We start from the raw sequence: 26,800 nt of genomic DNA, 5'->3' as shown, positions 1-26,800 counted from the left end.
CCTGTAGGCCTGCAAGTCCTGTAATTGCCCAGCCTTGAGACCAAAAAAAATGCCTGGAGACAGCAACAGAGACATCAATGGTTTATTGAACAGGGGATTTACACATCTGAAGCAAAGTTCTAGAGTGACTCCCCACTCCGTACCAACAGCAGACAGAACATGGCAGCAGTCTTCATGGTGGGGGTTGGGTGGGGGGTGTACCAGTGTACCAATTATAGGGGGAACTGATGTCAGGTGGGCTCATCAGTTACCGGGGAAATCAGCAGAGGAGGACATCCCTCACCGTCCCTTTGGTTAACAGCCATCAAGGGGGCAGATATTTCCCTTTAATAACCCAGCATGCTGGAGCCGTTCTGTTCTAAGAACCAGAAAAATTTCTGGTTGGAGCAGGGGCAAGCACTTAAGCAGATACTGATAAGCTCTATGATTAAGAGGAAAGGTCAGTCCTGTGAGTAGGGTGAGGTGAAGCAGGGACTGTTCGATCAGGGGATGTACAGAGAGCAAGAGAACAGCCATCTTGTGTGGCCTGATCATACACACAGGCTCACTGAAGCAGTATCCAAGATAACCAGCTAACAAGCATTGGGCAGAACTTCAGTCACAAAAGGTTTTCCAGGGCCTATGTTCCTTCCACCTGTTTAGGCTGCTTTAGAGTAGGTTCTTTATTAATTCAGATTATCAGAATGACCTTCCTTTGGTGCTCTATTTGGTTTTGCTATTTTCAGCATTTTATTCCCGTTCATGTATTTCTCTTGCTTATCTCCAGTACATCTGGAAGTTCTTCATTTCGTTTGCGCTAATATTTTGTCATTTGAGGGATTATTGAATGTCAGAGTTTACGTCATGGCTCTTCACTCAAGGATCTGCCCTTAAGCAGTAAACTGTATGGCACTTACATCTTGCTTTTGGCATATGGGGAAAAAATCCCAGTAGTTATTGGCTGTCATTTATTAAGTGTGTACTATCTTTGGATACTGTGCATTATCTAATTTATTTTTCCAATCTAATGAGGTAAGTGCTAGTGGTATCTTTGGTTTACAGCTAAAGAGACAGAGGATTGGGATTGTAACATTATCCTAACATATTGGCTGCTTTATTAGTTTGCTAAAGCTGTCATAATAAGGTACCTCAGTCTGAGTGGCTGAAAAAACAGAAATTTGTTTTCTCACTGTTCTGGAGTCTAGAAGTCTGAGATCAAGGTGCCAGCAGGGCTGTTTACTTCTGAGGGCTGTGAGAGAAAGTTGGGTTCTAGGCCTCTCTCCTTAGCTTGTAGACGGCCATCTTTCCCCCTCTATCTTCACATGTGTTCCCTCTGTACTTGCCTATGTCCAAATTTCCTCTTCTTAAAAGGACACTAGTCATATTGGAGTAGGACCTAACCACTTTCCAAGGACCTCATTTTAATTTAATTACCTCTTTAAAGACTCTATCCCTAAATATGGTTACATTCTGAGGGTTTAGCGAGGCAGGGGGAGGCAGATAAAATTCTCCCCATAATAGCTGCCTTACTTTAAATAGAACAGCCAATAGAAATCAGGGGTGTATGACTACCTTCCCCGGACTAGGCCTAGTTTTGGTTCTTTGGAATGAGGAGGACAAAAGAAACTAAGAATAAGGATAGGTTAATGTTTAAATGTCTACTTTAAAGATAACTACATTGTATCTATTGCAAATAATTAAGCAGCATTCAGGTCTCATCCACAGTGATACTTGCCTTTTACTTGGGCAAACCTGGATTGCTGACCCTCTGGAAGAATGAGTATAAAGGGTCTTCCCAGGGGGGGCTGCTGCTTCAGGGAGAGGCCTCTTCTTGTCTATTTCATTACTGCTTTCAAGGCAGAAATAATGGTCAGATAAGAGATATAACAACAAGTCCATGTCTCACGTGGTGCGATTTCAGGGGGCAGGTTTCTCTCTGCTCCTTGGTGGTACATATTTCCAACAATTGAAATACAGGGTGTCTGCAAGCATTGTGAGTATAAGTTGCAATTTTCAAACACTGTCTTCTGGAAAAGTTACAGACAGAGCTTAGCTCGTCTTAATTTCAGTACTATAATCAACAGGCAGACTTTGCTATACATGCTTGTTTCCCACAGGAAAGGCAAAAGTTATTAATTGTATGATGATGATAGGGTAGAGCTATAGGATCCTCCAAAGAGAATTTGACCAGTATTCTCCAAGAAAAAAAAAGAAAAAATTGACATTTTTTTTCTTTCCTGTTCTTGGGAACAAGAGGGAGAATCTTTTTTTTTTTTTTTCAAATAAAGAATGGCATCTTTTTCACTATTAAAACAAATATGAATGAGTCATCTCCATTTGTTTTGAAAGAATTTAGTTTGATGATAACAAAAGACCACAAAATCTATCATTTGTATACTGATGGCCACTACCACGAGGCTTATAAACTGATTCTGTCATTGATCCTCTAGCTATTTAGACAAAATACTCCCCTTCTCTGCATCAGTTTGTTCATCTAGAAAATAGGTATGGAATGAGAGTGGCCTTAAAGTTCTATTGCAGGCTATCATCTTCCTACATAGGAAGGACTGAGGTCCGGGACACTGGAGCAGCAGGGCACGGTGCAGATTAATGGTATATATTCTTCTATATTTCTTAACTCCATCAAATTACAACTGAAAAATTATTGAAAGTCATGGTTTGTGGTTTGTAGAGGTCTATGTTCCACGGTGTGGCCACTGTGAAAATTTAACACTAGGCTTGAAGTAAGCAACAACTACAGTCTGATGTAGCCTAAGGAGATAAGCATCCCACCTTAAGAAGTCAGGATGTTGTTCAGGGATTTCCCTCCACCAAGATTTTGGTTCCGACAAAAATATATCAGAGGTTGTCAGGATGGCAGAAGCGGAGAATCCATAGTAGATGTTATTCTGAGCGCTCTGATGAGGTTAATTGTTCTGATGACTTCAGAAGGATCCCTTCTCAAGCACGAAGTGATGGATGTAGCTCTGGAAAACAAGGCATAAGCGAAAGTTCAAGGAAAAAAAGATGTGACTGAAGAGATGGTAGCTTTGATAAAAATGTCCTTGACAGTGAGGTGAAGGTGTTTGAATGTTAAGCTCTTTGGTGTGGACACTGCAAAAAAATGGAGCCAGAATGAAATGTCTAAACTTCAAGAGATTTGACTCAAATATAACCTATACTTTTTAAGGTATATCCTATTACCATTTACTGATAAGGTATTGCAGTTAATCTCTGTATGTTTAAATTTTGGGCTTCACAGACACTGCATAAAAGTTATTGATTTCTTCAAATTTATAAACCTGATTTCTTGAACCAACAATACAGTGTTTAGTCTCTTCCTCTAGTCCTGTGACTAGTATTTATTTACATTCAATTTACCATCTCACTTCTTTGATCATGAACAACTAACCCACTATGGCAACTGATGTGCTAACTTGAGCATCGTTAGCAAGAACTTGAGTTATCGCTGGACCAGAGTGTATGCCTGCAGTGACCCGTATCAATTTTACACAACTGCATTTTAAAGATTTTAAGGATTGGAAGTCCTAGAGTAATTTATGGGTTGACATTTAAAAAAACATTTTAACAAATACTATACCTTGATCCTATGTCCAGTAATAGTAGACTAGGCAACTCAGATAAACCCTGATGCTTAGAACAACTAGAAAACATCTGATTGAAGGGTCAGGCAGCTAGCAAGAAAATGAATTACAGAGCCAAGAATCAGAAAAAGAAGAAAGCCCAGAGTACTAGGCAGCTAGAAAGTAAGAAAGGAAGAAAATCTCCATATACTATTGTGGAATGATCTTCAGGATATATATTTTAAAGGAAAAAAAACAAAAACAAAAACAAACCCAAGGTAGAGAAAATTATGTGTAAGATGTTACTGTTTATCTAGTAGAGAGGTACTGGGACTTCCCTGGTGTTCTAGTGGTAAAGAATCTGCCTTCTAATGCAGAGGAAGCTGGTTCCGTCCCTGGTCAAGGAACTAAAGATCCCACATGCCAAGGGGCAACTAAGCTGGCGCGCCACAACTACTGAGCTCGCACGCTTCAACTAGAGAGCCCGCGTGCCGCAAACTACAGAGCCCACGCACTCTGGAACCCGCACCACAACTACAGAGCCCACGCGCCCTGGAGCCTGTGCGCCACAACTAGAGAGAGAAAACCCGCACGCCACAACTAGATAGAAGCCTGCACGCCACAATGAAAGATCCCGCATGCCTCAACGACGATCCCGCATGCCACAACTAAAACCGGAGGCGGCCAAATAAATAAATAAATATAAAATAAATATTAAAAAATATAATAGAGGGGAACTAAGAATACACAAATGCATGTTTATAATTAACAAACAAATAATTGGAAGTTAAATCACAACATTAAAAATTGTTACTTATGAGAGAGGCTATAGGCTAAAAGAGAAAGACCTCTTTGAACATAGCTTGAGTTGACCTTGGAACTATGTAAAAATATTTTATGTAAGGATAAGGTTAAATTTTAAAAAGCCAAATCCCTAAACATAACAGCAAAATGAAGCAAATGGATCTGTGTATTCAGATAGTAGCATAAGCACACAGGAAATTATTTCCAAATAATTTGAAAAACAGTAAATCAAACAGTTCTAGTGTGACATAATTTATTAAGGCAGCAGTTCTCAAAGTTTTCGACCCATGCACGTTTTAAAAGTATTGAGGATCCAACGAATTTGTGTTTCTGTAGGTTACTACTATTGATATTTACCTTACTAGAAGTTAAAACTGAAAGAATATTTGTTTTATTAATTCATTTAAAAATTACAATAAACCCTTTTCAACATACATATTTTATGAAGATAGCTATATTTTTCAAAATTAAAAAATTAGTAAGAAGATTAGCACTGTTCTATATTTTGCAAGTATCTTTTAAATAAGTTTCAGGATAATTGTGAAAATAATTTTAGCTTCACAGACCCATTAAAAGGATCTCAGGGACCCCCAGGGGTCCCCAGACCACATTTTGAGAATCACTGCCTTTAGGACAAAGAGAAAGCTAACATTTTATTTATTTATTTAGTAACCACATTGTTGGTGGTAGTGCTGGCGATGGCTGTGGCAGAAGCTGGTACACAGGACAATTTCAGAATGCCTTGCTTATTAGCGCTTGGATTGATTTCTAACAATGGCAATCATTAAAATACAATTTGCTCTCCTGAAATTTTATTGAACAAAGCATCAGCGAGTTTCTCAGGGAGCTCTTTTTTGAGACTTGATCCTATAGCATTGCAGGAGGTGGAGTTTCCCCTAATATAAGTACAACAGAACCTTAAGACTGTAAAGCCAGGCACTTTCTGGAGAAGAAGATGCTCATCTCAGTGACACAGGGCACAAAGACTTTGGAAAAGATGAATAGTGAGACACACCAGGTAAACTTCTTATTCAGCTCATCATAGTATTTGTTCCAATTGCTTATTACGGATTCATGGCTTTTACATGCTGAATCTATTCCAGTAAACTACAACTGTTCTGTTTGTTTAGTTTTAATTCTCAAGTTAGCACTACTTACACCGTGGGGATTCTTTCAGGCTTTCTTGCCACTCTCATCTTAACTCTCTTTATTGTTACTCCAAACATGGAAGATCATCCTTGCTTTCAGTGAGCATGGTGTTCTAGACCCATCAGATTTTCCCTTGTCTCAAAACTTGTAATCAGTTCCTCTTCAAGGAATTTAGTTTCTTGAATAGAGGTGGAAATCTCCATACCAGGGTTTTGCGTCATGCACCTGGCTGCATCAGATGACTTTGAGAACACTATGATGACAGATTAAAAGCCCTGTTTTTAAAGGCTAAGTGCCTGTTACTCTTTTCACAGAAAGCACTTTATCTTGTCCCCAAATAAATTTTTTTTTCAATCAAACTCGCTTTTCTTCTTGAGCTGATAGCTTCACTCTTCTCTGCCATATAAAACGTCACCTCACCAAGGTTAATTTACTAGATTTTGGGCTGCTTATCTAAACAATGTGTTTATAAAACAGTATTATTAAAAATTTTATAAAACATACAATGGACTTTTATCCAGATATATATTTCTAAGATACACATAATACATTAGTAATTTTAATATTTCACTTTGAGCTTTTGGAAGAATTAATATAGTCCACAGCTCATAAACATGAGGATGATCTTACTATGTTTTCTTTTTGCAATGCATTGTCCCAAATGATTCTCCCAGTCATTATCATCTGTACACCAGTTATTTTAAAAGAAAATGAAATTTTAATTTTTCCAACACTTCCCACTTTCTGATTATTCTATTAATTCCATTAAATATAATTAAAATATAATAGAAATTAAAACTTAATATATATGTATGCATGTATAAAGTGTATCCTGGCTAATGGAATGGTATAGCTAAAAATCTCAAAGGTTTGGCTCTATACTCTCCATCTCACTGCTGTTCTGTACCAAGAGCCTAAAATAATCAGACACTAGACAGTCAATGCTTTTATATTTTTTGTCACCCTCTTGGAGCAAGAGTGTTGGAAAAATTAAAATATAACATATTTTAGTAATGTGTGTATAAATAAAACATATTTTATGTGTATATAATATGTATATGGATAAATATATGTACATATACATACATGCACACACTCATATTATGGTGTAATTATTTTAATTGCAGGCAGCACTGAATTTCAATTTCTTAAGATTTTTGGTCAAATACAGCTATTTGGCCAAATACAAATACATTAAAACATACAGAGTTATCTTAATATTTCACTAGTTTATTTTCAAGATATCAGTTTAAAATGTTGGGGAAGAAAGAGTAAATTAAAACGAAGCTACAATCAAATTAATACAATCAAATTAATATCAATAATTATTTTTTAGGGGCTTCCCTGGTGGCGCAGTGATTATCCGCTTGCCAGTGCAGGGCACAGGGGGTCCAGCCCTGGTCCGGGAAGATCCCACACGCTGTGGAGCAACTAATCCCATGCACCACTACTACTGAGCCTGCGCTCTAGAGCCTGCGAGCCACAACTACTGAGCCCGCGTACCACAACTGCTGAAGCCCGCGCGCCTAGAGCCCATGCTCCGCAGAAGAGGCCACCGCAGTGATAGGACGGTGCACCGCAGCAAGGAGTGGCCCCCTCTGGCCGCAACTAGAGAAAGACCACGCGCAGCAACAAAGACCCAAAAGAGCCAAAAATAAATAAATACAATGAGCATCTGAGGTAGTATTTGTTGGTCTCATTCCACACATGAGGAAAATAAGGCAAAAAATAAAATAAACTTAGCAATGTTATGCACATAAAATTTCTTTAAAAAAATTATTTTTTAAAAGTCCAGTGTTACATTTATACAATGTCACGTACCAAATTTGAGTGGGATATTTTTATACAGTTCATATTCTCAAAACACTGTTCCACAAGAACCAACTAGTAAAAGACACTGATATATTTGAGCTATATTTTAGGTGCAACTCCAGAGTCACATCACATATACATATTCCTAGTATTAAATGAGGTGTAACTTTATAGTTTTCTTTTTTCTTGGACATGTGCAAGGACGTTAGAAATTAAAGCAGACACGATATAAAAAAAGTCATTTTTTAAAGAATTAAAACATATTTTAAAAAACCCTTAATTTATTAATGGATATTTTTCTTTATTCTAAGCACATGAGGAAATCCTCTGGGAAATATTTTGTCTCTATGCTTTATTATAACCTACATTAAATTATTCTTTTTAATATGCCTAATATAAAAAGTCAGAAATTTGAAATTATAAATCACCTAGAAAAAATAATATAATACACTTTGCAAAGATGTAGGTCATACTTATTAATTCTGAATGTAAGCCCTTAAGCAAAGATTCAAAGTAGTTTCTCCATCGTAAGACTTTAGTCCTTAAGAGACTTTTCATGGCTAGTCACTCATTTGTCTTGGCATACTGCAAATTAAACATATTAGGTCACTTATGTATTTTCATATGCAATATGAACAAATGGTAATTTTTGCATCAAGTGGTCATTTTGTAGAATAACATACTTTTTTGGGGAAGCATTTCCATGCTGATTCCCTGTAAAGACTAAAATAGTTTTAAATATGCCATTCATTCCTAAGGGCCTAAAATGAAGAGATGGATTTTGGTTTCCCGAACTGAGGATAGGGAAACAGCCCTTCTCTATTTAAAAAAAATTTATTCCGATTAATAGAGAAACAGTAAATGCAAGTGACATGCAGAAAGAAAGAAAACATGGAGAGGATCCTCACAGTAAAGGCAGGAGTAGGACCTAATCCCTCCCATACAGAGAAATTTCACTCAGAGAAATTAGGGAGTGGAGAAAATGGCAGAGTTCTTCCAACAAAGCCGCGTGGCCCAGAAATCTCCCAATTAGGATAGACTCATGAGGGACACCGTTGGTAAACTTCAAACTGCGCGCGCAGCGTCTGGATTGGCTATCGATAAACGTGGCACCTGGTTGATGTGTGCGATAATTTGAATTGGATTCTCACTTCCGTTTGTTTTTCTTCTGCCTTTCTAACTTAATATTTGGCAAACCCAAACCCAGGGAAAGGGGAGGAGAGCCAGCACCTCTCCCCAAAGAAAACATAAGTGAATAAAACGATTGGTACCTTTCTTACTGTGTGCCAAGCAATTCATTAGCCAGGTATGTACACGTTAAAATTAAGGATGGAAGACTTCCCTGGTGACGCAGTGGTTGAGAGTCCGCCTGCCGACGCAGGGGACACGGGTTCGTGCCCCGGTCCGGGAAGATCCCACATGACGCGGAGCGGCTGAGTCCGTGAGCCATGGCCGCTGAGCCTGCGCGTCCGGAGCCTGTGCTCCGCAACGGGAGAGGCCGCAACAGTGAGAGGCCCGCGTACCACTAAATAAATAAATAAATAAATAAAGTTAAGGATGGAGCGCTCAAGCCATTGTTAGCAAAAACTTCTGCCGGGTTCAAACTTAAAGGCGAGCGGATTTTCCTTTGGGACAAAGTGCATTTTGCCTTCTTCACTACGTGTGTGTCTGATAATGAACCTCCCCCTTCTCGACATAAAACATAAAAATATCTCGAGTATTGCTGCAGCACCACCTACATTGTAGTGGAAGTAATTTCTAACAAGATGAAAATGAGGAAACGCGAACAGAAGGAAGACCAAATGAAGACAGAAAAGATGACCATCTGCAAACCAAAGAGAGAAGCCTCAGAATAAACCACCCCTGCTGACAGCAAATCTTGGCCCTCTAGCTTGCAGAACTGCGAGAAAATAAATCTGTTTAAAGACCAAAAAAAAAAAAAAGGAATCGCGGAACTTGTTATACTTTGAACCAAATAACAAACACCTGCTGCATAAAGTGAGTGCCACTTCTCTTCAGAAGATTGAGTGGCTCTGAAAAGAGCCTTTGGGGTGTGGGCCTAGCCTTACCGCTCGCTCCGCTGCGGCCTGGCTCATTTGGAGCTGGTGTACTTGGTGACGGCCTTGGTGCCCTCGGACACGGCGTGCTTGGCCAGTTCGCCGGGCAGCAGCAAGCGCACGGCCGTCTGGATCTCCCTGGAGGTGATAGTCGAGCGCTTGTTGTAATGCGCCAGGCGCGACGCCTCGCCCGCGATGCGCTCGAAGATGTCGTTAACGAACGAGTTCATGATGCCCATGGCCTTGGACGAGATGCCGGTGTCCGGGTGGACCTGCTTTAGCACCTTGTACACGTACACGGAGTAGCTCTCCTTGCGGCTGCGCTTGCGCTTCTTGCCGTCCTTCTTCTGAGCCTTGGTCACCGCCTTCTTGGAGCCTTTCTTCGGGGCCGGAGCAGACTTGGACGGTTCAGGCATGGCGCGGAGTTAACTGCCAAGCAGTTCAAAAATAACAGGAAGAACAAGAACCAGGCTGAGCCCTCTTCCTTCACAGCTTCTTAAACAAAGGAGGCAGTGAGTAAAGTCGAGCGTCTGATTGGTGGTGAATCCTGGAAACAGCACGTAACAGTTTTGTCCAATCAAAATAAGTGTATTTCAAAATCCGATTTCATTGGGTTAAATAAAACTAGTTTTAGCCAATGGTACACCTTCATTTTCGCGCCCAGTGAAAACTATAAGTAGAGTAGCTCTCTCTGTATCTATTCAGACCTAACTCATACTGGTGGGTTTCTACTTTCAGTATGTCTGGACGTGGCAAGCAAGGAGGCAAAGCTCGCGCCAAGGCCAAGACTCGCTCCTCGCGGGCCGGGCTCCAGTTCCCCGTGGGCCGAGTGCACCGCTTGCTCCGCAAGGGCAACTACTCCGAGCGGGTCGGGGCCGGCGCGCCGGTGTACCTTGCGGCGGTGCTGGAGTACCTGACGGCCGAGATCCTGGAGCTGGCAGGCAACGCGGCCCGCGACAACAAGAAGACTCGCATCATCCCGCGCCACCTGCAGCTGGCCATCCGCAACGACGAGGAGCTCAACAAGTTGCTGGGTAAAGTCACTATTGCTCAGGGCGGCGTTCTGCCCAACATCCAGGCGGTGCTGCTGCCCAAAAAGACCGAGAGCCACCACAAGGCCAAGGGCAAGTAGAAGTACGTTGTTCTTTGCAACTCAAATCTTTCCAAACCAAAAGGCTCTTTTCAGAGCCACCCACCTTATCAACAAAAGGAGCTGTGCTTTCAAAGTCGCATTGTTTTGGAAAGCAAGATGCTGTTGGAAATTAATCCTAGAACAAAGTTTGGCTAAGTCATTTGCATCTAGGTTATTTTCCTTAATAACCTTAAATGCCTTCCAAAAAGCAAAACATCTGCTTACATAATTTAGGTTAAATTTATAAGCAAAATTAACATCCCTGTGATTCCTCTACAGGGGCAAGTGTCCATCTATCTGAGATAAAAAAACTTAGCACCATCCGACTTTGGCCTACCTTCCCTTCTAATTCAATTCAGTCTTACTGCGCACCACACACCCTGCTAAATGGGAATGGGGTAGTAATCCAGACAGGTAAACTACTTGTTTAAAAGTAACTTCAGGCAGAGGACACATTTCATAATGGACTGTTTACATCAATGATGGTGAAGTAAAGGCGGTTTGGAACTGCATTAGGAAGAGTGTGTGTTAACAAATAGGAAAGGTCGACATTGTAAATCACTTATCAGGTTCTTATAGTCCTAGTGCTGTCAATGATTTTTGCTTCCCCTTTACCCCACCATCATCCTTTTCACCTTCTCTCAGATCACCAAGTCACCCTAGCTAGAGAGGGCCTTCAATTCCTCTCCACAGCAGCTCATGAATACATTTTGAATACATTTTAATGAAAATGAATTTCTATGGCATTCCTAGTCCATTAGAATAGGTTTTCTGAGTCTCCTGAAATATTTGTCTTATACACACACACAGGCCCTCTGCAGTGGAAGCGCCTAGTTCTAACCACTGGACTGCCAGGGAATTCCCAGTATATCCTATATTTAAATCTGAACCTCAATCACATGTAAATAATATTCAGTGGAATAAAAGTGACCTCAGCAATCACAAACAGGACGTAAATGTTACCTTTTTTCCCTTTTCTTTTTGGCTTCATTATTTGATGTTGGAAGACCCGAATCCTGATATCAGTGAATCTAATTATTCAATTTTTCCCTCTTAAAAACTCATCTGCGGGACTTCCCAGGTGGTCCAGTTGTAAAGAATCCGCCTTCCAATTCAGGGGACGCGGGTTCGATCCCTGGTCAGGGAAATAAGATCCTACATGCCACATGCTGCTGGACAACTAAGCCAGCGCTCTGCAACTAGAGAGAGAAAACTGGCACGCCACAACTAGAGAGAAGCCCGCGCGCCGCAACGAAAGATCCCGAGCACCGCAACTAAGACCCGACGCAGCCAAAAAATAAAAATAAATAAATTAAGAAAAGAAAGTCATCTGCATTACTTGAGTTTGTATATTTTAAACAACTATATCTCAGAAGTAGAACGGTCAAGTAGAGTAAGTGATACAGCTCCAAGGAAGGCCTATGAGTTCTTTCAATTTTTAATAATAAAATATGCTGTTGTTATCGTTATTGATATTGATCATGCAATTACTAACACTTGCTTATTGCATCATTCTATTCCCCATGGCAAGAACCACCACATTGTTAAAATAACGCCTTTATAATTATCGATGTGGTTTTGATTGATAAAATCAATGAACCTATAATCAAATAGTTGATAAATGACTATAAATTTTTGTTTTAAATAAAATAAAATATTCAAGTGTGATATGTCATTGCTTATAATTCCACGTGTTAACTGAGTTTTTTAAATTAATGGAGTATTAACCCAATTTCATTGGATAAAGCACTTACTGTTCTTTACTATCTACATAATCAGAAAAAAAGTAAAACTTGTATTTAAAAATGGAGATAACAAAACTTTCAAAAAATCTTGCCAAAATAATTTAGATATTTCTAATTTCAATTAGCTCCTGAAGAACTTTTCAGGACTCCATAGTTTATACTGTAAAGTTGTTTTCATAAGAGGTACAGTTCAATTTTAGTAGCACAAGATTTATGAAAGGATTATTTAAACTTTATTCCTGGAGTTGGTCTTCCCATTATTTTCCCTTTCTGCAGACTCTGGACTACCATGAAAGAACCTAACAGTATCTTCCCATATTAGATTTGTTTTATATTGTCGGGGAACAAGGATTTTCCTCTACCCTTCTAAGGTTCTTTTAGCTGGTCTAATCATCAAATTGACATGAGATAGATTAACAGGAGAAAGTCAAGTTTAATTTCATACATACGGAAACCCCACATACATGAGAAGTTCAAAAACAGAAAGGTAAATATGCCTTCCTGAGCTAAGGAATGGCTTAGTGGCTTCCAAGCACAAGGGGATAATTCACATGGACAATAAGAGGAAAATTAAATATTGGGTAATTAGTTTGCCCTGCCATGCAGCTGGCTCACTCAGATAAAATTTTTCTCTGGTAATAATTCTCATAGTGGGAAAGACCCCCAATTCAAATCCTTCTAAGTAGTTAAGGGAGGGGCAGAAGTTTATCTTGAGATTGCAGGATCTCAATTGCCTTTACCTCAAAATAATCAATGTGCAAATGTGGCACATTTTGGGGAGCTCATTCTGAACACTTTTGGTATCTTATCCATTAGTGTACAAATTCCTTTAGAGTGGAGACTGGGTTTTATTCATATTTGCATATCCCCAGACCCTATTTCAATGACAAGCTCATAAAATATAGTCCAAAAATTCTGTTAATTCTATAATAATAAAAATCCTTATAAACTAAATAAGTGATATAAATAAAGGCAAAAAAGAAGTTGAAAGTTAAACAAGGATGAGATCACATGGAGGAAAATGTAGGGATTTTCAAATGAATAACTTCAAAGTAGCTAAACTGGAGGAAGGAGCCTAAAGATCAGAGGGGTCCAACGAGCAAAGACCAGTTGTAAAGAGTTACACTGCCTTTTCACTTCATGATATTAATTTATCTGTAAAAAAATTGATCTGCATGACCTTATTAGTTTGGTGTACCTCCTACTTCCTTCTCCAGTCTAGCAACAGTCTCACATTTAAATAAATGCTACTGATGTTAATGAATATTAATTACCTGGTGGAATAATGAAGACACTGAATGATTTTGGGGACCAGTAACTTGGAAGAAGGCAGGGACTCTGGACAAGAGGCAGACAGTAAGTACAGAGAATTAGGGAGCCTTCAACAATACGAATCTGTGAGGCTCCCAAACAATGCCTTTCCCCTAAGGTTGTTTTTTGTGGTTTTTATAAATTTCTCCTCTTCCAGACCTTTATCTATGCTTACTATTTCAATTGTTTATACGAAAACATTAGTTTCACTGGTTCTGTGGCTGACACCCTGCTGTAATTAAAAACAAAACAAAACAAAACCAGACTAACAAGAGAAAAACAAACTGTAATACTGTGTATGTCTCATGTATACATGGAATAAACAGAGGGGAACTGAGTAAAACTCCCAGAAGTGGCCCGAACCGCCACTTTAAATATCATCTTCAGCTAAAGACAAAAGACATGGCTGTGTGTGTGTGTGGGGGGGCTGTTGGAGGTGACCCGGAAGAGCACAGTAAACAAGGGGAGGCCGATTAAATCCTGCATCTTCTCCATTGGTAAGTTTCCTGTGAGTTATCTTTCTCTTCCTGGCACACTGAGTGAGATACCCTTACAAATGGAGATTTCTCATATAAATGTAAATTTCCCTTAAAAAGGGGTAAATTCTATTCTGTTTTTAGAGCTTCTGTATCTGCTTTTTCTCAGAAACAATCCGCTCAAAATAATCCTTATGCTAAAGGATATTTGGGAGTGGCGTATTCTGCTATCCTTCATTAGAAATGTCAGTATAGTATATACCCAAGTAGAGTGAAGAAGTAAATTTTTCTTAAATGGAAAAAAAAAAAGATTTATTAAAAAAAAAAACTGGCTGCTAGGGAGTTGGTTAAAACTGTATTAAAGAGCATTCATAAGAATAACAAGCAGACATAAAAAATGTATTTTCTCTTTAAATAAGGGAAATTGGTTAAAATGTAATCAAAGAGGTTCCAAAATGCCATTTGCGGCATTGCATACATTTTCTTTGAAAGACTGTGCTTTTATCTGTTCACCAAAATATTGATACGAAATTAGCTACCAGCAATGATCTATGTGTGGTGAGATAACGAGTTTTACCCTTTTCCACAATATTTATGTTTTGCGTTCGCATTCAAAAGCAATTGTTAAAGCCTTAAACACGGTAACAAAATAGTTACCACCGTATGAAACACAGTACAAAGGAACAAAAAAGGCTTTTTTTTTTTTTTTTGGTCAAATTCCCCTCCCCCTCCCGGGGCGGGACTTCCCGCTACCTTTCTTCAGGTTCTCAGTTTGGTCCGCCAACGGACGTATAAAGGCCTGCATCTGGGAGGCCTGGAAGTTAACCTTTGTTAATCTTCCAGGTTTTCGACATGTCGGGTCGCGGCAAAGGTGGTAAGGGCCTTGGAAAAGGGGGCGCTAAGCGTCATCGCAAAGTTCTGCGCGATAACATCCAGGGCATCACGAAGCCTGCTATTCGCCGTCTGGCCCGGCGTGGCGGTGTGAAGCGCATTTCTGGTCTCATCTACGAGGAGACGCGCGGGGTGCTGAAGGTGTTTCTGGAGAACGTGATCCGGGACGCTGTCACCTACACCGAGCACGCCAAGCGCAAGACTGTTACCGCCATGGACGTGGTCTACGCGCTCAAGCGCCAGGGACGCACTCTCTACGGCTTCGGCGGCTGAGTGTTCGCGCTCTTTGTTCAACAAAAGGCCCTTTTCAGGGCCCCCATCTTTTCATCTGAGGAGCCGTGATACTGGTTTGTTTTGAGCTTGCTTTTTCACGCTTCACATTCTCTACACCCATAAGCTCTTAGCTTTGCTCTTTACCCTTAACTGTTTAGAAGCACTACTTACATCCTTTACTGTGAAAGTTTCTTTGCTCGAGCACAGAAAGCTTAGATGGTCATAAGCTGGAAGCAAACGGGCCACCCAAATACATATGACTTGAGTGTTTTACCAGAGTGGTATTTCTCTTTGTAGATGGAGTGCAAGCGATTGTTTAGAAAGGGATGGAAAAGAAGTGCACCTGGCTCCTCACTAATTCGTAGCATATTTAGTATACATAAATGATTCGATCACAATAACCTATTCTAGCTCCATGTGTCCTCTGCTCAAGAAACAAACCCGTGGCTGTTAAATAGGCTTTAACACTCCAGTATGGAAGGCTGATAAAGGACAGGCTCACTGTAAAATCTCAGAATAGTTGGTGAGGGTGGGATATGATTAAAAGACATTTCAACTAAATTATAAAAGAAACAAGGTCGCATTACAGAAATGTTCTCTACGGTGAAAAAATACAGGCAGCCCTCTAAGCTAGGAGAACTAATTAAAATAAGATCCTTGGTAGAGTTTTTCCTAACAGATTAGGAAATCCAGGCCTAATCTCAAAGGAGGCCTTAGTATCTTCCCACAGGTCTTAGAAGCTATAGGAAAAAACCCAAAGCCAAAGGTGAAAGCTTGACTAATGCAGAGACACAGACTAAAGGACAATTGCCTACATGTACAAAAAATGAGAAAACAATGACCAGATTTACATATTTTATAGCTGAAGTTAAAAATTCCCTTGCCTCACCAGTAAATCTTCATAATGTCAAGTGCTAAATACTCATCTAGCCAGTCTCCCAACTCAGGAATGTTTCCTCTTTGAAATACAATCAAGGAAGATAACACATCTGTTCCGGAAAGAGGCCTAACTTCCCTTATCACAAGATTCCAAACTGCTAAGCCTACATAATGTTTGAATGGGTTGTACCCATTTAGCTGTATAAAAGAGATTTCTCTCTGCTTTGCAATCCCTTTGGCAAATTGCCTGTGATGTACTTCACGTTCTGGTTTAATGCTTATGCAATAGTAAAACTTTTCTGTTCCTACTCCCTTTTTGGAGAGCTTTTCTGAATTGGGAGATTTTGCTTTTAATTATATTTCCCCAACATTTTCTGAGCGTCTATTACTATTTGTGGCTTTCCACTGATTTCTCGAATAATTTTGACAAAAGTCTCTCAGTTCTTTGAAAAAGAAAAAAAAACCCAACAGTCAAAAAAAATCCCTAAGCATTCTGTGTATAGTTTAAATGCTATCTTATACCCAATATTTTAGTATTTGGCTGTAGAAATCTCTTATTACATTCATAGCCTGATTTCTTTTTGATATTACTTTTTCTAAATCCAGACCCCCAAATTTTGAATAATGAAGCCATTAAGGTATTATCTATTTATATCTAAGTTATTTTTGTAGTTGTGACCACTAGACCACAGGTAAGGTTTGTTCTCTCATTTATATTTGTAATGAAGCATATACAGTTGTGAGAATTATTCTCTATATATTGTGCAATATTTGAAAAAAGAGGGCAAATCAAAAGAGGAAACTATACATCCCTAAGTTAACCAGATAAAATGCTATTGATATAAATGTTTAACGGTTATACTTTTTAAGTTGGGTAGACCATAATTATATGCATATAAAAGACACAAGAAACTGCCAACAGATTTTGTTCCTAGGTATAAATACCTTCTCATTTGGTGACAATAATAGCAAATACTTTATGACATATATCAAAGGGCACTCGGAGGTATGTCAGTGTCCTCACTATTCATAATACATATCTAAATCGGGGATTCTATCCTACTCCATACTGATAACGTTGATTAATATAATACATTGACCAGACGTTTTCTCTTTTATCATCAACAGATAGTTGCTGGTTTTCCATACAGTTATCTCTAAAGGCCCCTGCTACAAAACAGATCTGAAATTGAGTTTTCCAGAAGAAACATCGAAAGAACTTTAATAAATAACTGTACCTGATACTGTCAGGCTCTACCACAGGTCTGATCTAAGATTTTGCAAGCCATATTAGAAGCAGGCTGCTTAACCCAAGATCAACAAAGCAATGATTAATCACTTTTCTTTTTTTTTTGGCCACGTGGCATGAGGGAATTTTAGTTCCCCCACCAGGGATCGAACCTGTGTCTCCTTCAGTGGAAGTGCGGAGCCCTAACCACTGGACCGCCAGGGAATTCCCAAGAATTAATCACTTTGGACTGAATGAACTGATTTGATTGTGGCTAAAGGTCCTTTACTAAAACCTTTTTATACTTTCAGTTGCTATATTTTTCAAACTGACTCCTCAAATTTTAGAAAAATATTCCATTAAAAGAACTTTTGATAAACAGTAATACTTAACAATGACTTTTGAAAATATAAAATATAGATTGATTGGCCCTGTCTACAAAACAATACAGAAGAGTGATTGGATTTTATACAGAATCCTTTTTCATAGGAATGTGGTTATTAATATAGGCTTAGAACTAACCACTCCTCTTAAACAAGTAAGCCTTCATCCCTTTTTCACAACTATGTCATATTAGTAAAAAACAGACCAAGTTAAACAAAAGATAAAAATTTAAATACTCTATTATAAAATACCTATCTAAAGGTCTGAGCATACTTAATCAAATTCTTGGCTTCCTAAATATTATGAAATATGTATTTCTTATACTATTTGCAGAGATTTAATTCTGCTACAGAGAAACAAAGTGATGGATGAAACTCATAAGATGTATTAAGTACTGTATAGATAAGTAGTTAGAAAGTAGAGCACATGTGTGTTAAGTATAAGGAGAAAGGACCAGGAGATCTGCACGATCCTTGAGGCACTAGTTATACCTGATACACCTGGACACTAAATATGCCTGGGATACATGAGGCACTAAATATTCCTGATACACTAAATATATTTGGGATATGGGTTATCCATTCTGGCCCCCAAGCATCCTTTGCCCAAGATAACACAAATAAAACCCATGGCTATTTGGCAGGCAAATTGGTGAGCAAGCAACAGATGTGGTCAGGGGTAATAATCTCTCTTTGATAGGTACTGGCCAGGGTCTATCTGTGGACCTTCTTGCCCAAACCTGGACTCTGGGCTTCATAACCAAACCATCAGTAAGGAAGTTTGATGCAGCAGAAAGATATCTGAACATTGTGTAACCCATGATTCAGCTACTGTGGCCCATCTCTTTGAAACCTTATTTTAAGTCTTAACTTACCTCAATCTTTCCCCTTGTCTCAGGTTATGTGTTTAAATTAATTTAAAAAATCATGCATCCCCGACATTTTGATTTAATTTGAGTCTTTTTATGCCATGGGAGAGCTTGCCTGGTAGTGTGTTTGGAGGCTACCAGGGCATCAAGGTACCTTCCCACAGGACAGTGGGGAGTCAAATGTGGAAGTAGGAAAAATATTAAGGAAACTGAAGCCAGTAACCTAGGGGAGAGAAGACGGTCCTCAAGCCAGGGTGGTAGCATAGTGGTACAGAGAATTGATGTTTCCATATATATTTTGAAGGCAAAATCAAGAGGATTTCTAGAAGAATTGAATGGACAAGAATGAAGTAATTATCAACTAAATGGGGGAGTGTTTTAATGAAAGATTGGGAGGGGGGAATACTAAGGATTCTATTTTGGACATGTTAACTTTAAGATGTCAAACATCCACGTGAAGAAAAAATATAGGGAACTGTGGGGAATTCTCTGGCTGTCCAGTTGTTCAGACTCGGTGCTTTCACTGCTGAGGCGTGGGTTCAATCCCTAGTGGGGGAACTAAGGTACTGCAATCCACTCGCCCCCAACCTCCACGCAAAAAAAAAAAAAAAAGAAAAGAAAAGAAAAAGAGAAAGAAATTGGGTGTATGTCTGTCTGGAGTTTAGGAGAGAAGCCTGGGTTGGCAATATAAAATTGGAGGTCATTAATGTACAGATGGCATTGAAAGTCTGAACTTGGTGAGATCTTCAAGCGAGTGAGTACAGAAAAAGAAGTAGTAAAAACTTAGCCCTGTATCCCCCAACATTAAGGGTCTGGGGAGAAGAGATGAGCTAACAATAGATACAGAGCCTCTGGTAAGAGAGAACCAAGTGAAGAAAGTATATCAAAGAGAAATTGTAGGGTCAATTATGTCAGTGTTTCCAATAGGTCAAAAAAAAATGAAGACTAATAATTGGTCATTGGATGTAGAAAAATGATTGTATATTAGTTTATTTTCTGTCTTTCCCTAGTAAAAAGAGACTTTTTTTTCCTTGCTGTATCACTAGTGCCAAGTACAATGCCTGAAGCACAGCAGTCATTCAGTAATATTAATGAATAAATGAATTAATGAACTAACATTCCTGATGCTATCGACTGAGAGCTTTCCTGTATACTCACTAGGTTAGAGTCCTGAACAAGCAATGAAACTGTGTTAAGTAATACATGCTGATTCTCAGGGTATTTAGTCACGATACTTTTTTCTATTTGTTAAGGTTTTAGTGTAGACTATGTTGTGTTTTGTGTTTTTTGTTTTGTCTGCATTGGGTCTTTGTCGCTGCGCGTGGGGTTTCTTCAGTTGTGGCAAGCAGGGGAGCGGGGGCTACTCTCTGTTGCAGTAAGTGGGCCTCCCATTGCGGCGCCTCCTGTTGTGGAGTATGGGTTCCAGGAGCATGGGCCTCAGTAGTTGCAGCATGCGGGTTCAGTAGTTGCAGCACGTGGGCCCTAGAGCGTGTGGGCTTCAGTAGTTGTGGTGCACGGGCTCAGTGGTTGTGGCTCTCGGGCTCCAGAGTGCAGGGTCAGCAGCTGTGGCACACGGGCTTAGCCGCTCTGCAGTATGTGGGATCCTCCCTGGCCAGGGATGGAACGCATGTCCGCTGCATTGGCAGGCAGATCACCAACTACTGCGCCACCAGGGAACTCCTACGGTTTCTTTTTTAAGGGTAATTTTCCCAGTACAGCTGGAAAGGAAAGCCAAGAAGTTGTCCTTGGTTTCTGATGTCTCGATTCTATAACCGCTGAACCTAGCAGATGTTTATAGCAAGAACTTTTTATGCAACAAACTTTAATCCATTAACCACAGATAAAATAAACCCATGAATTTTGAACTAAATCCTCTCTTGGGAGAAAGGTAAGGACTTGAACTCCTGGACAGGCCCTCTCATTGCAAGAAAGGATGATTGATCCTTTGTCCATTAATTTGGGTCTGAGCTTTGGGTCTGAGAGTTCCACAGCCTTTGAGAGCATTCTCTTAAAGTTGAAATTGATGAAAAGATGGTATTAAAACACCGAGATTTCCCCTTAGATTTGAAAAGGCCTGTGGGACCAGTAGAAGTGGGAAGTGCTAATGAGTTGTATTTGAGGTGACCCAATCCTACAGATTCTGATTAACTGGTCTAGGGAAAGACCAGTTATTATTTAAACAAACAACTTTTTCATAGTAATTCTTATGTGCCTTCACATGAGAGACAGATCTTTTGTCCACATGATGCCTGGGTTTCTCTTTGGAAGTTAAATTCTATGGCTATTCAGAAAAAATGAGATGAGGTTGATAGAAAGTGAGAAAGAGAAAGACAAAAATCACAGCAAACCTACCCAGTTATGCTGTGACCATCCTCAGAAGGCTAAGGAAGGCTCCTCCTGCCTTTTATTTACCACCCAGAATGTGAGTACAAACGAACAGGTGTGACACTTAGGAATAATCAAGATAATATCTCCAAGTGCAAAAACTGGTTCAAAAAACATATTGACTTTAGGGTATTTCCCATGGCCCCATAACAGACTAGAGAATCTCAGCTGGAATGTGGTTGTGATGCAATTAGGGATGAGGCATAGATGAGTAATAACTGCTACACTTTGCACTTACTATTTGTCAGGCACTGGTACTTAAGCACTTTTCATTTATCGACTCATGAATCCTCAAAACAATCCTTTGAGCGAGGTATCAATATCATTATCACACAGTTGTATAAATGGAGAAACTAAGGCCCAGAAAAGATGTGTAACTTAACCCGTTCTCACCACAAGAGAATGGTGGTATAGGTTTAATCCCAAGCCATCTGCTTCTAATGATTATGCTTAAACGTTTCACCATCTTGCATTCTTTTGGTAGTGAAGTCACAAAACAAGACATTTACATCTCCTAAAATATTTATTTTTATCTTTTACATCCTAAACAGAGAGATTATTTTTTATGTCCAAAATATATGTGGGTCTGCTTAGCGGTGCCAAGTCGGACGATTTTTCACAAGTAGAAAACAAGTACATTTTTCATTAACATGCTTACATTAATGACAAAAAATTAAGAAAAATATGTCTAAAGAAAACATATGTGCTCTCCATACGTGGACCAGGAATTTTGTACTTTTGCTTTATCTGAATCCATTACTATAACTGTCCCTCCCCAGTTCTTGTCACCAGTGACATTCACTTCACCAAATACATAAATTAAGACTTAATGAGCGCTAATTATGAGCCTCGCCTTTTAAAATCAACCAAAAAACCCTTTACTCACTTGACTCTATGAATGGACTAATTTAAGTTTAAAATGTTCTCCCTATCCTTTGTGGTAAATAAGTGATCCGGACCAGTAATAGGCTACTGACTATCCCTCCAGGGACATAGAACATGCCTGCGAGCTTGATTTGACAAGATAGTTATTACCTTTAGAGAGGCAGAGATGTCACTAACTAATCTTAAAGACGAATTCTTTTTCTATAAAACTTTCCCACTTTGGGATCTGAATACACTTTTTCCAAGTAACACTGCCAGACTCCAGATTGTGTGTGACTTCTTGCCAGTGGTACCGTGTATTAACTGATACAAAGTTACCCCACTTTTAATAGGTGGTTCAACTATAAGTTACTTTGTAAAAGAAAAAGTTACACAGTAGCGAACGTAGGCATCTGCAAGGACTTTCCCCACTACCTCCTTTAGCAAATTACACAACTAAAGATTCCATACCAACTCAGCGTGGATATATCCTTAGATAAAGAATTGACTGGACAGCGACCCTAACGACCCCTGCTGTACCTAGGCGGGATTGGGAACACACGCGTCCCAGAATGAGCACAAAATTTCGCAGGCTAAAGTACAATAATTAAATACTCTTTTTAATATCTCCAAGCAATGAAAAAATTAGAGAATCACAGCTCCTTACAAGCGAAAAGTAGGAAGCCCTGAAAAGGGCCTTTTGTTAACAGAACAGACACAAAACTGAACACTCTAGCCGCCAAAGCCGTAAAGGGTGCGTCCCTGGCGCTTGAGCGCGTAGACCACGTCCATGGCGGTGACGGTCTTGCGCTTGGCGTGCTCAGTGTAAGTGACAGCGTCCCGAATCACGTTCTCTAGGAACACCTTCAGCACCCCGCGAGTCTCCTCGTAGATGAGGCCAGAGATGCGCTTGACGCCACCACGCCTAGCTAAACGCCGAATAGCGGGCTTAGTGATGCCCTGAATATTATCGCGCAGCACCTTGCGGTGGCGCTTGGCACCCCCCTTTCCGAGACCCTTCCCGCCCTTCCCACGACCGGACATAACGAACACTTACTGAAGCTCAACAAACCTTTGCTTCCACGGATCGCGGATGCAAGCTTTTATACGTCCGGTAGCGGACCGAACTGAGAACCTGAAGGCGGGAAGTCCCTCCCTAAGAGGGGGAGGGGAATTTGACCAAAAAAAAAAAAAAGAAAAAGAGGCCTTCTCTGTTCCTTTGTACTGTTTCACGCTGTGGTAACTTATTTTGTTACCATGTTTTAAGGCTTTAACAATTGCTTTTGAATGCGCACGCAAAACATTAGTGTTGTGGAAAAGGGCAAAACTCGTTATCTCACCACACAGAGATCACTGCTGGTAGCTAATTTGGTATTTTGTTGAATAGATAAAAGCACATATTCTTTCAAAGAAAATGTATGCAATGCTGCATATGCCCTTTTAAAACCTCTTTACACTGGTGTATTTAACTCAATTTCCCTTGAGTTTTTAATAACAAGTTATTAATGTCTGCTTATTATTCCTTCCCATTAATTCTCCATAGCACAGTTTTAAACAATTCCCTAGCAATTCCTTAATCAGCCAGATTTTTAAAATAATTCTTTTCTCCACCAATGAAATGCCTTTAACATCATACTTGGAGCTATTACTAAAATTCTATTCTGTTCTATATACTATGGTTTCCCAAATCTATTTGTTACATTCAGAATTAATTTGGGGATAGATGATTTTTTTTTGGTCTGGTTGATCAAGTGGTCAGCAAGCAAGATTTATGGATTTATTTGCCAGTGATAAAGTACCCTTTTTAATTTCTGTAATGTACTGGGGACACTAGTTCTTCCTATTGTGTTTCCATTAAAATGTTTTAAACATTGTAACTTGTTTCAAGAAAAAAAGAAAACGCCTTTGGGTTTTTCAGAGGCACCAGGCTTTCCTACCAACATAGGAAAGGTATAATTTCAAAGAGAACTGAAGAGGTGAAGGAAAAAATTTTAAATTTCCAACCTTTTCTCTTACAAGAGAAAGGACTCAGGTTTATATTTCAAACTGCTCTTGTTTACTCCATGACTAAAAGCCATCTAATCCCTTTAGCAATGCTTATCATTTTAGTTACGTATGGGAGGTGGTGGAGCAAGGTGGGGTACATTGAAAGGAGAGGGAACTAGGTGAGAAACTAGAAAATGAAACAATCTACATTATGCTGTCTCGTAACTCTTAAGTCATCAAGTCCTGTCAGCACTCGATCTTAAAATTACCCCAGCTTCCAACTATTAAGGTTGAGATTTTAATAATGCATAAGGTTGTGGGCCCGTTGCAGCTTAGGGAGGAAGCACTCAGACACACTGGCTGCGAATTCGGCCTCCTTGTCAACTAATACCTTCGACTTCTGAATCCTCCAGGAGTAAGTAATTCCTTACTTCAATTTCATAGGCAGTAAGTAGCTAAGTAGCTTATTGGATAGGACCCAGAAACTAGGTAGCTTATCGGGATAGGATCCGGAAAACCTAGGATAGGATAAAGAAAACCCCAGGAGTTATTGCGATGCTCTGGCTACTTGCAGTGCAATGAGTTATCTTCAAATACTTCTGCAAACTGAAGGATACATGCATTATTAGTTCTTCACTAAGTACACAAAATCTACTTATAATAGTGAAAGGTAACTGTAACGAACATGCAAAAATGCATGAGAATCAAGGCTCCCCAAAAAACGTACAAACTTTTAATCTAAAGCTATATTTACACATTCAAGAAAACATGAAACATTTCAAAACAGACCTAACAACGGACAAGCTCTTTTTCGGAAAGTGTAGGTGGCTCTGAAAAGAGCCATTGGGTGTGAGAAAGTCTGATCAATCGCTCTGCAATCAGTGACTCACTTGGAGCTGGTGTACTTGGTGACAGCCTTGGTGCCCTCAGACACGGCGTGCTTGGCCAGCTCGCCGGGCAGCAGCAGGCGCACGGCCGTCTGGATCTCCCTGGAGGTGATGGTCGAGCGCTTGTTGTAATGCGCCAAGCGCGACGCCTCGCCCGCGATGCGCTCGAAAATGTCGTTAACGAACGAATTCATGATGCCCATGGCTTTAGACGAGATACCGGTGTCCGGGTGGACCTGCTTCAGCACCTTGTAGACGTACACCGAGTAACTTTCCTTGCGGCTGCGCTTGCGCTTCTTACCATTTTTTTTCTGGGCCTTGGTCACCGCCTTCTTGGAACCCTTCTTCGGGGCAGGAGTGGACTTGGCAAACTCAGGCATGGCGAAAAACTGCGATACAAGGGATAAACGAAGATCAGGACACCAACAGGTACCTCTTTAACAACAAGGCTTTATGCAAATGAGGTGCAGTAAAGGTTTCTAGTGATTGGTGATTCTTCTCCAGTGAAGTCATAGCTCAGTTTTGCCCAATCAAGGTAAGCATTCTGCATAGTCGCGTTTCCATTGGTCTAAGTGAAAGTAAAATGTTAGCCAATCGTATAGCTTCCTTTTCGCGCCCAGCAGGGGCTATAAAAGGTGCGCTTTAAAGCTTTTGCGTCAGTTATCTTTGGAAGCGTCGGTTGGTGTCGAGTTATGTCTGGGCGAGGCAAACAAGGCGGCAAGGCTCGTGCCAAGGCTAAGACCCGGTCTTCGCGGGCTGGGCTTCAGTTCCCCGTGGGCCGAGTGCACCGTCTGCTCCGCAAAGGCAATTACGCTGAGCGGGTCGGGGCTGGCGCTCCGGTGTACTTGGCGGCGGTGCTAGAGTACCTGACAGCCGAGATCCTGGAGCTGGCGGGTAACGCGGCCCGCGACAACAAGAAGACGCGTATCATCCCGCGTCACCTACAGCTGGCTATCCGCAACGACGAGGAGCTCAATAAGCTGTTGGGTAAAGTCACAATCGCGCAGGGCGGCGTCCTGCCCAACATCCAGGCCGTGCTGCTGCCCAAGAAGACCGAGAGCCACCACAAGGCCAAGTAGGGATCAAGTTTGGAAGCAACAAAAGGCTCTTTTCAGAGCCACTTCTATCATCATAAAAAAGGTGACACGACTTGGTACATTTTTAATTTGTTCTGTGAAGTACAGTACTGATACTCTCTAGTTAGGCTTCAGTCCTAGGATATCCTCATCTTTCCTGTTCATATTTCACAGTTGTTATTTAGAAGTCAACAAAATTGACATTTGTGTTAGACTAATTTCAAAGTCACTGAAGCTACAAGGTTATTGGCTCATATCTATCTAGGTCCATATGTGGGAGTTAGGCAAGTGGCATAAGTGAGTTTTTATGAAGCCAAAGTATCTGTTGGAGGGGCCCTGAGGTGGTTTTTTTGTTAATGATACACAAACTCATTTGGGGTGTCAGATAGTAAATCCTGCATCTTAAAATTTGCTTTTAAAGAGTTGTTTTAAAACACGATACGCAGTCGTTACTTAGGCTTATTTTCAACAAATACCACACGCTTGGATACCAGGCATTAAGGATACAATGTTAACGAGACGCCGCCGGTCCTAAAGAAAGTCTAATGGGGAGAAACAAAAGTAAGTAAAGAACAATGTAGCAAGATAAGTAAGCTCAGAATATAAGGGGAGAGTAGAGGAATAAGATCTGTGAGAGGTAACACTTGGTCTAAGGATTAAAGGAAGTCGGGAAATAGAGGAAAGTGTAGGGATTCCAGCAGAAAATGAGCGTCACCAAATTCATGGCTTGTGGTGTGTGCAGGCAAATGAGAAAAAGTTCGATACTGGCAAATAAGGCAGAGTGATCGCAAGAGAGGAAGAGCCAGAGGGATTTCTAGGCCAGTCCTTTGGTTTCAATGCTTTATATATACTAATGACTTCCAAATCTTATGTCCATCCCAGACTTATCTCAAGTTCAGACATACACATACATCTACTTTCTGATATTCTTGTAGATCTCCGGCGAATTCAAAATGTATATCCCAGACTGAACATCATCACTACTTTCCCAGTGAATCTTATCTTAGTACTTGGCATCACCATCTACCCA

The 26,800-nt window shown here is 40.2% G+C and overlaps 6 protein-coding genes across 6 annotated transcripts; 3 read left to right on the top strand and 3 right to left on the bottom strand.

Moving 5' to 3' along the window:
• Positions 1–58: 58 nt before the first annotated feature.
• Positions 59–9,917, bottom strand: LOC137231732 (histone H2B type 1-N). Its single transcript, XM_067752312.1, has 2 exons — positions 9,398–9,917; positions 59–2,966 (listed from the first exon to the last, which is right to left on the bottom strand). Exon 1 carries the CDS (start codon positions 9,799–9,801, stop codon positions 9,421–9,423), a length of 381 nt encoding a protein of 126 aa, XP_067608413.1. The 5' UTR covers positions 9,802–9,917; the 3' UTR covers positions 59–2,966; positions 9,398–9,420.
• Positions 9,918–10,112: 195 nt separating this feature from the next.
• On the top strand, positions 10,113–12,174 carry LOC137231727 (histone H2A type 1-D). The gene is made up of 2 exons (XM_067752307.1): positions 10,113–10,519; positions 11,599–12,174. Exon 1 carries the CDS (start codon positions 10,125–10,127, stop codon positions 10,515–10,517), a length of 393 nt encoding a protein of 130 aa, XP_067608408.1. The 5' UTR covers positions 10,113–10,124; the 3' UTR covers positions 10,518–10,519; positions 11,599–12,174.
• Positions 12,175–14,891: 2,717 nt separating this feature from the next.
• H4C12 (H4 clustered histone 12) lies at positions 14,892–15,213 on the top strand. The gene has a single exon (XM_067752319.1). The coding sequence runs from the start codon at positions 14,902–14,904 to the stop codon at positions 15,211–15,213; it is 312 nt and encodes a 103-aa protein (XP_067608420.1). The 5' UTR covers positions 14,892–14,901.
• Positions 15,214–21,643: 6,430 nt separating this feature from the next.
• LOC137231738 (histone H4) lies at positions 21,644–22,866 on the bottom strand. The gene has a single exon (XM_067752318.1). It carries the CDS (start codon positions 22,863–22,865, stop codon positions 22,554–22,556), a length of 312 nt encoding a protein of 103 aa, XP_067608419.1. The 5' UTR covers position 22,866; the 3' UTR covers positions 21,644–22,553.
• Positions 22,867–24,570: 1,704 nt separating this feature from the next.
• On the bottom strand, positions 24,571–25,082 carry LOC137231735 (histone H2B type 1-L-like). The gene has a single exon (XM_067752316.1). The coding sequence runs from the start codon at positions 25,072–25,074 to the stop codon at positions 24,694–24,696; it is 381 nt and encodes a 126-aa protein (XP_067608417.1). The 5' UTR covers positions 25,075–25,082; the 3' UTR covers positions 24,571–24,693.
• A 171-nt stretch (positions 25,083–25,253) lies between these two features.
• Positions 25,254–25,912, top strand: LOC137231731 (histone H2A type 1-H). Its single transcript, XM_067752311.1, has one exon. It carries the CDS (start codon positions 25,387–25,389, stop codon positions 25,771–25,773), a length of 387 nt encoding a protein of 128 aa, XP_067608412.1. The 5' UTR covers positions 25,254–25,386; the 3' UTR covers positions 25,774–25,912.
• The last annotated feature ends 888 nt before the right edge of the window (positions 25,913–26,800 follow it).

Source organism: Pseudorca crassidens, chromosome 10 (assembly GCF_039906515.1).
Source record: "Pseudorca crassidens isolate mPseCra1 chromosome 10, mPseCra1.hap1, whole genome shotgun sequence".
In the NCBI taxonomy this organism is placed as follows: domain Eukaryota; kingdom Metazoa; phylum Chordata; class Mammalia; order Artiodactyla; family Delphinidae; genus Pseudorca; species Pseudorca crassidens.
Note: the sequence above shows the minus strand (reverse complement) of the source record. Positions and strands in the feature narration are given on the sequence as shown.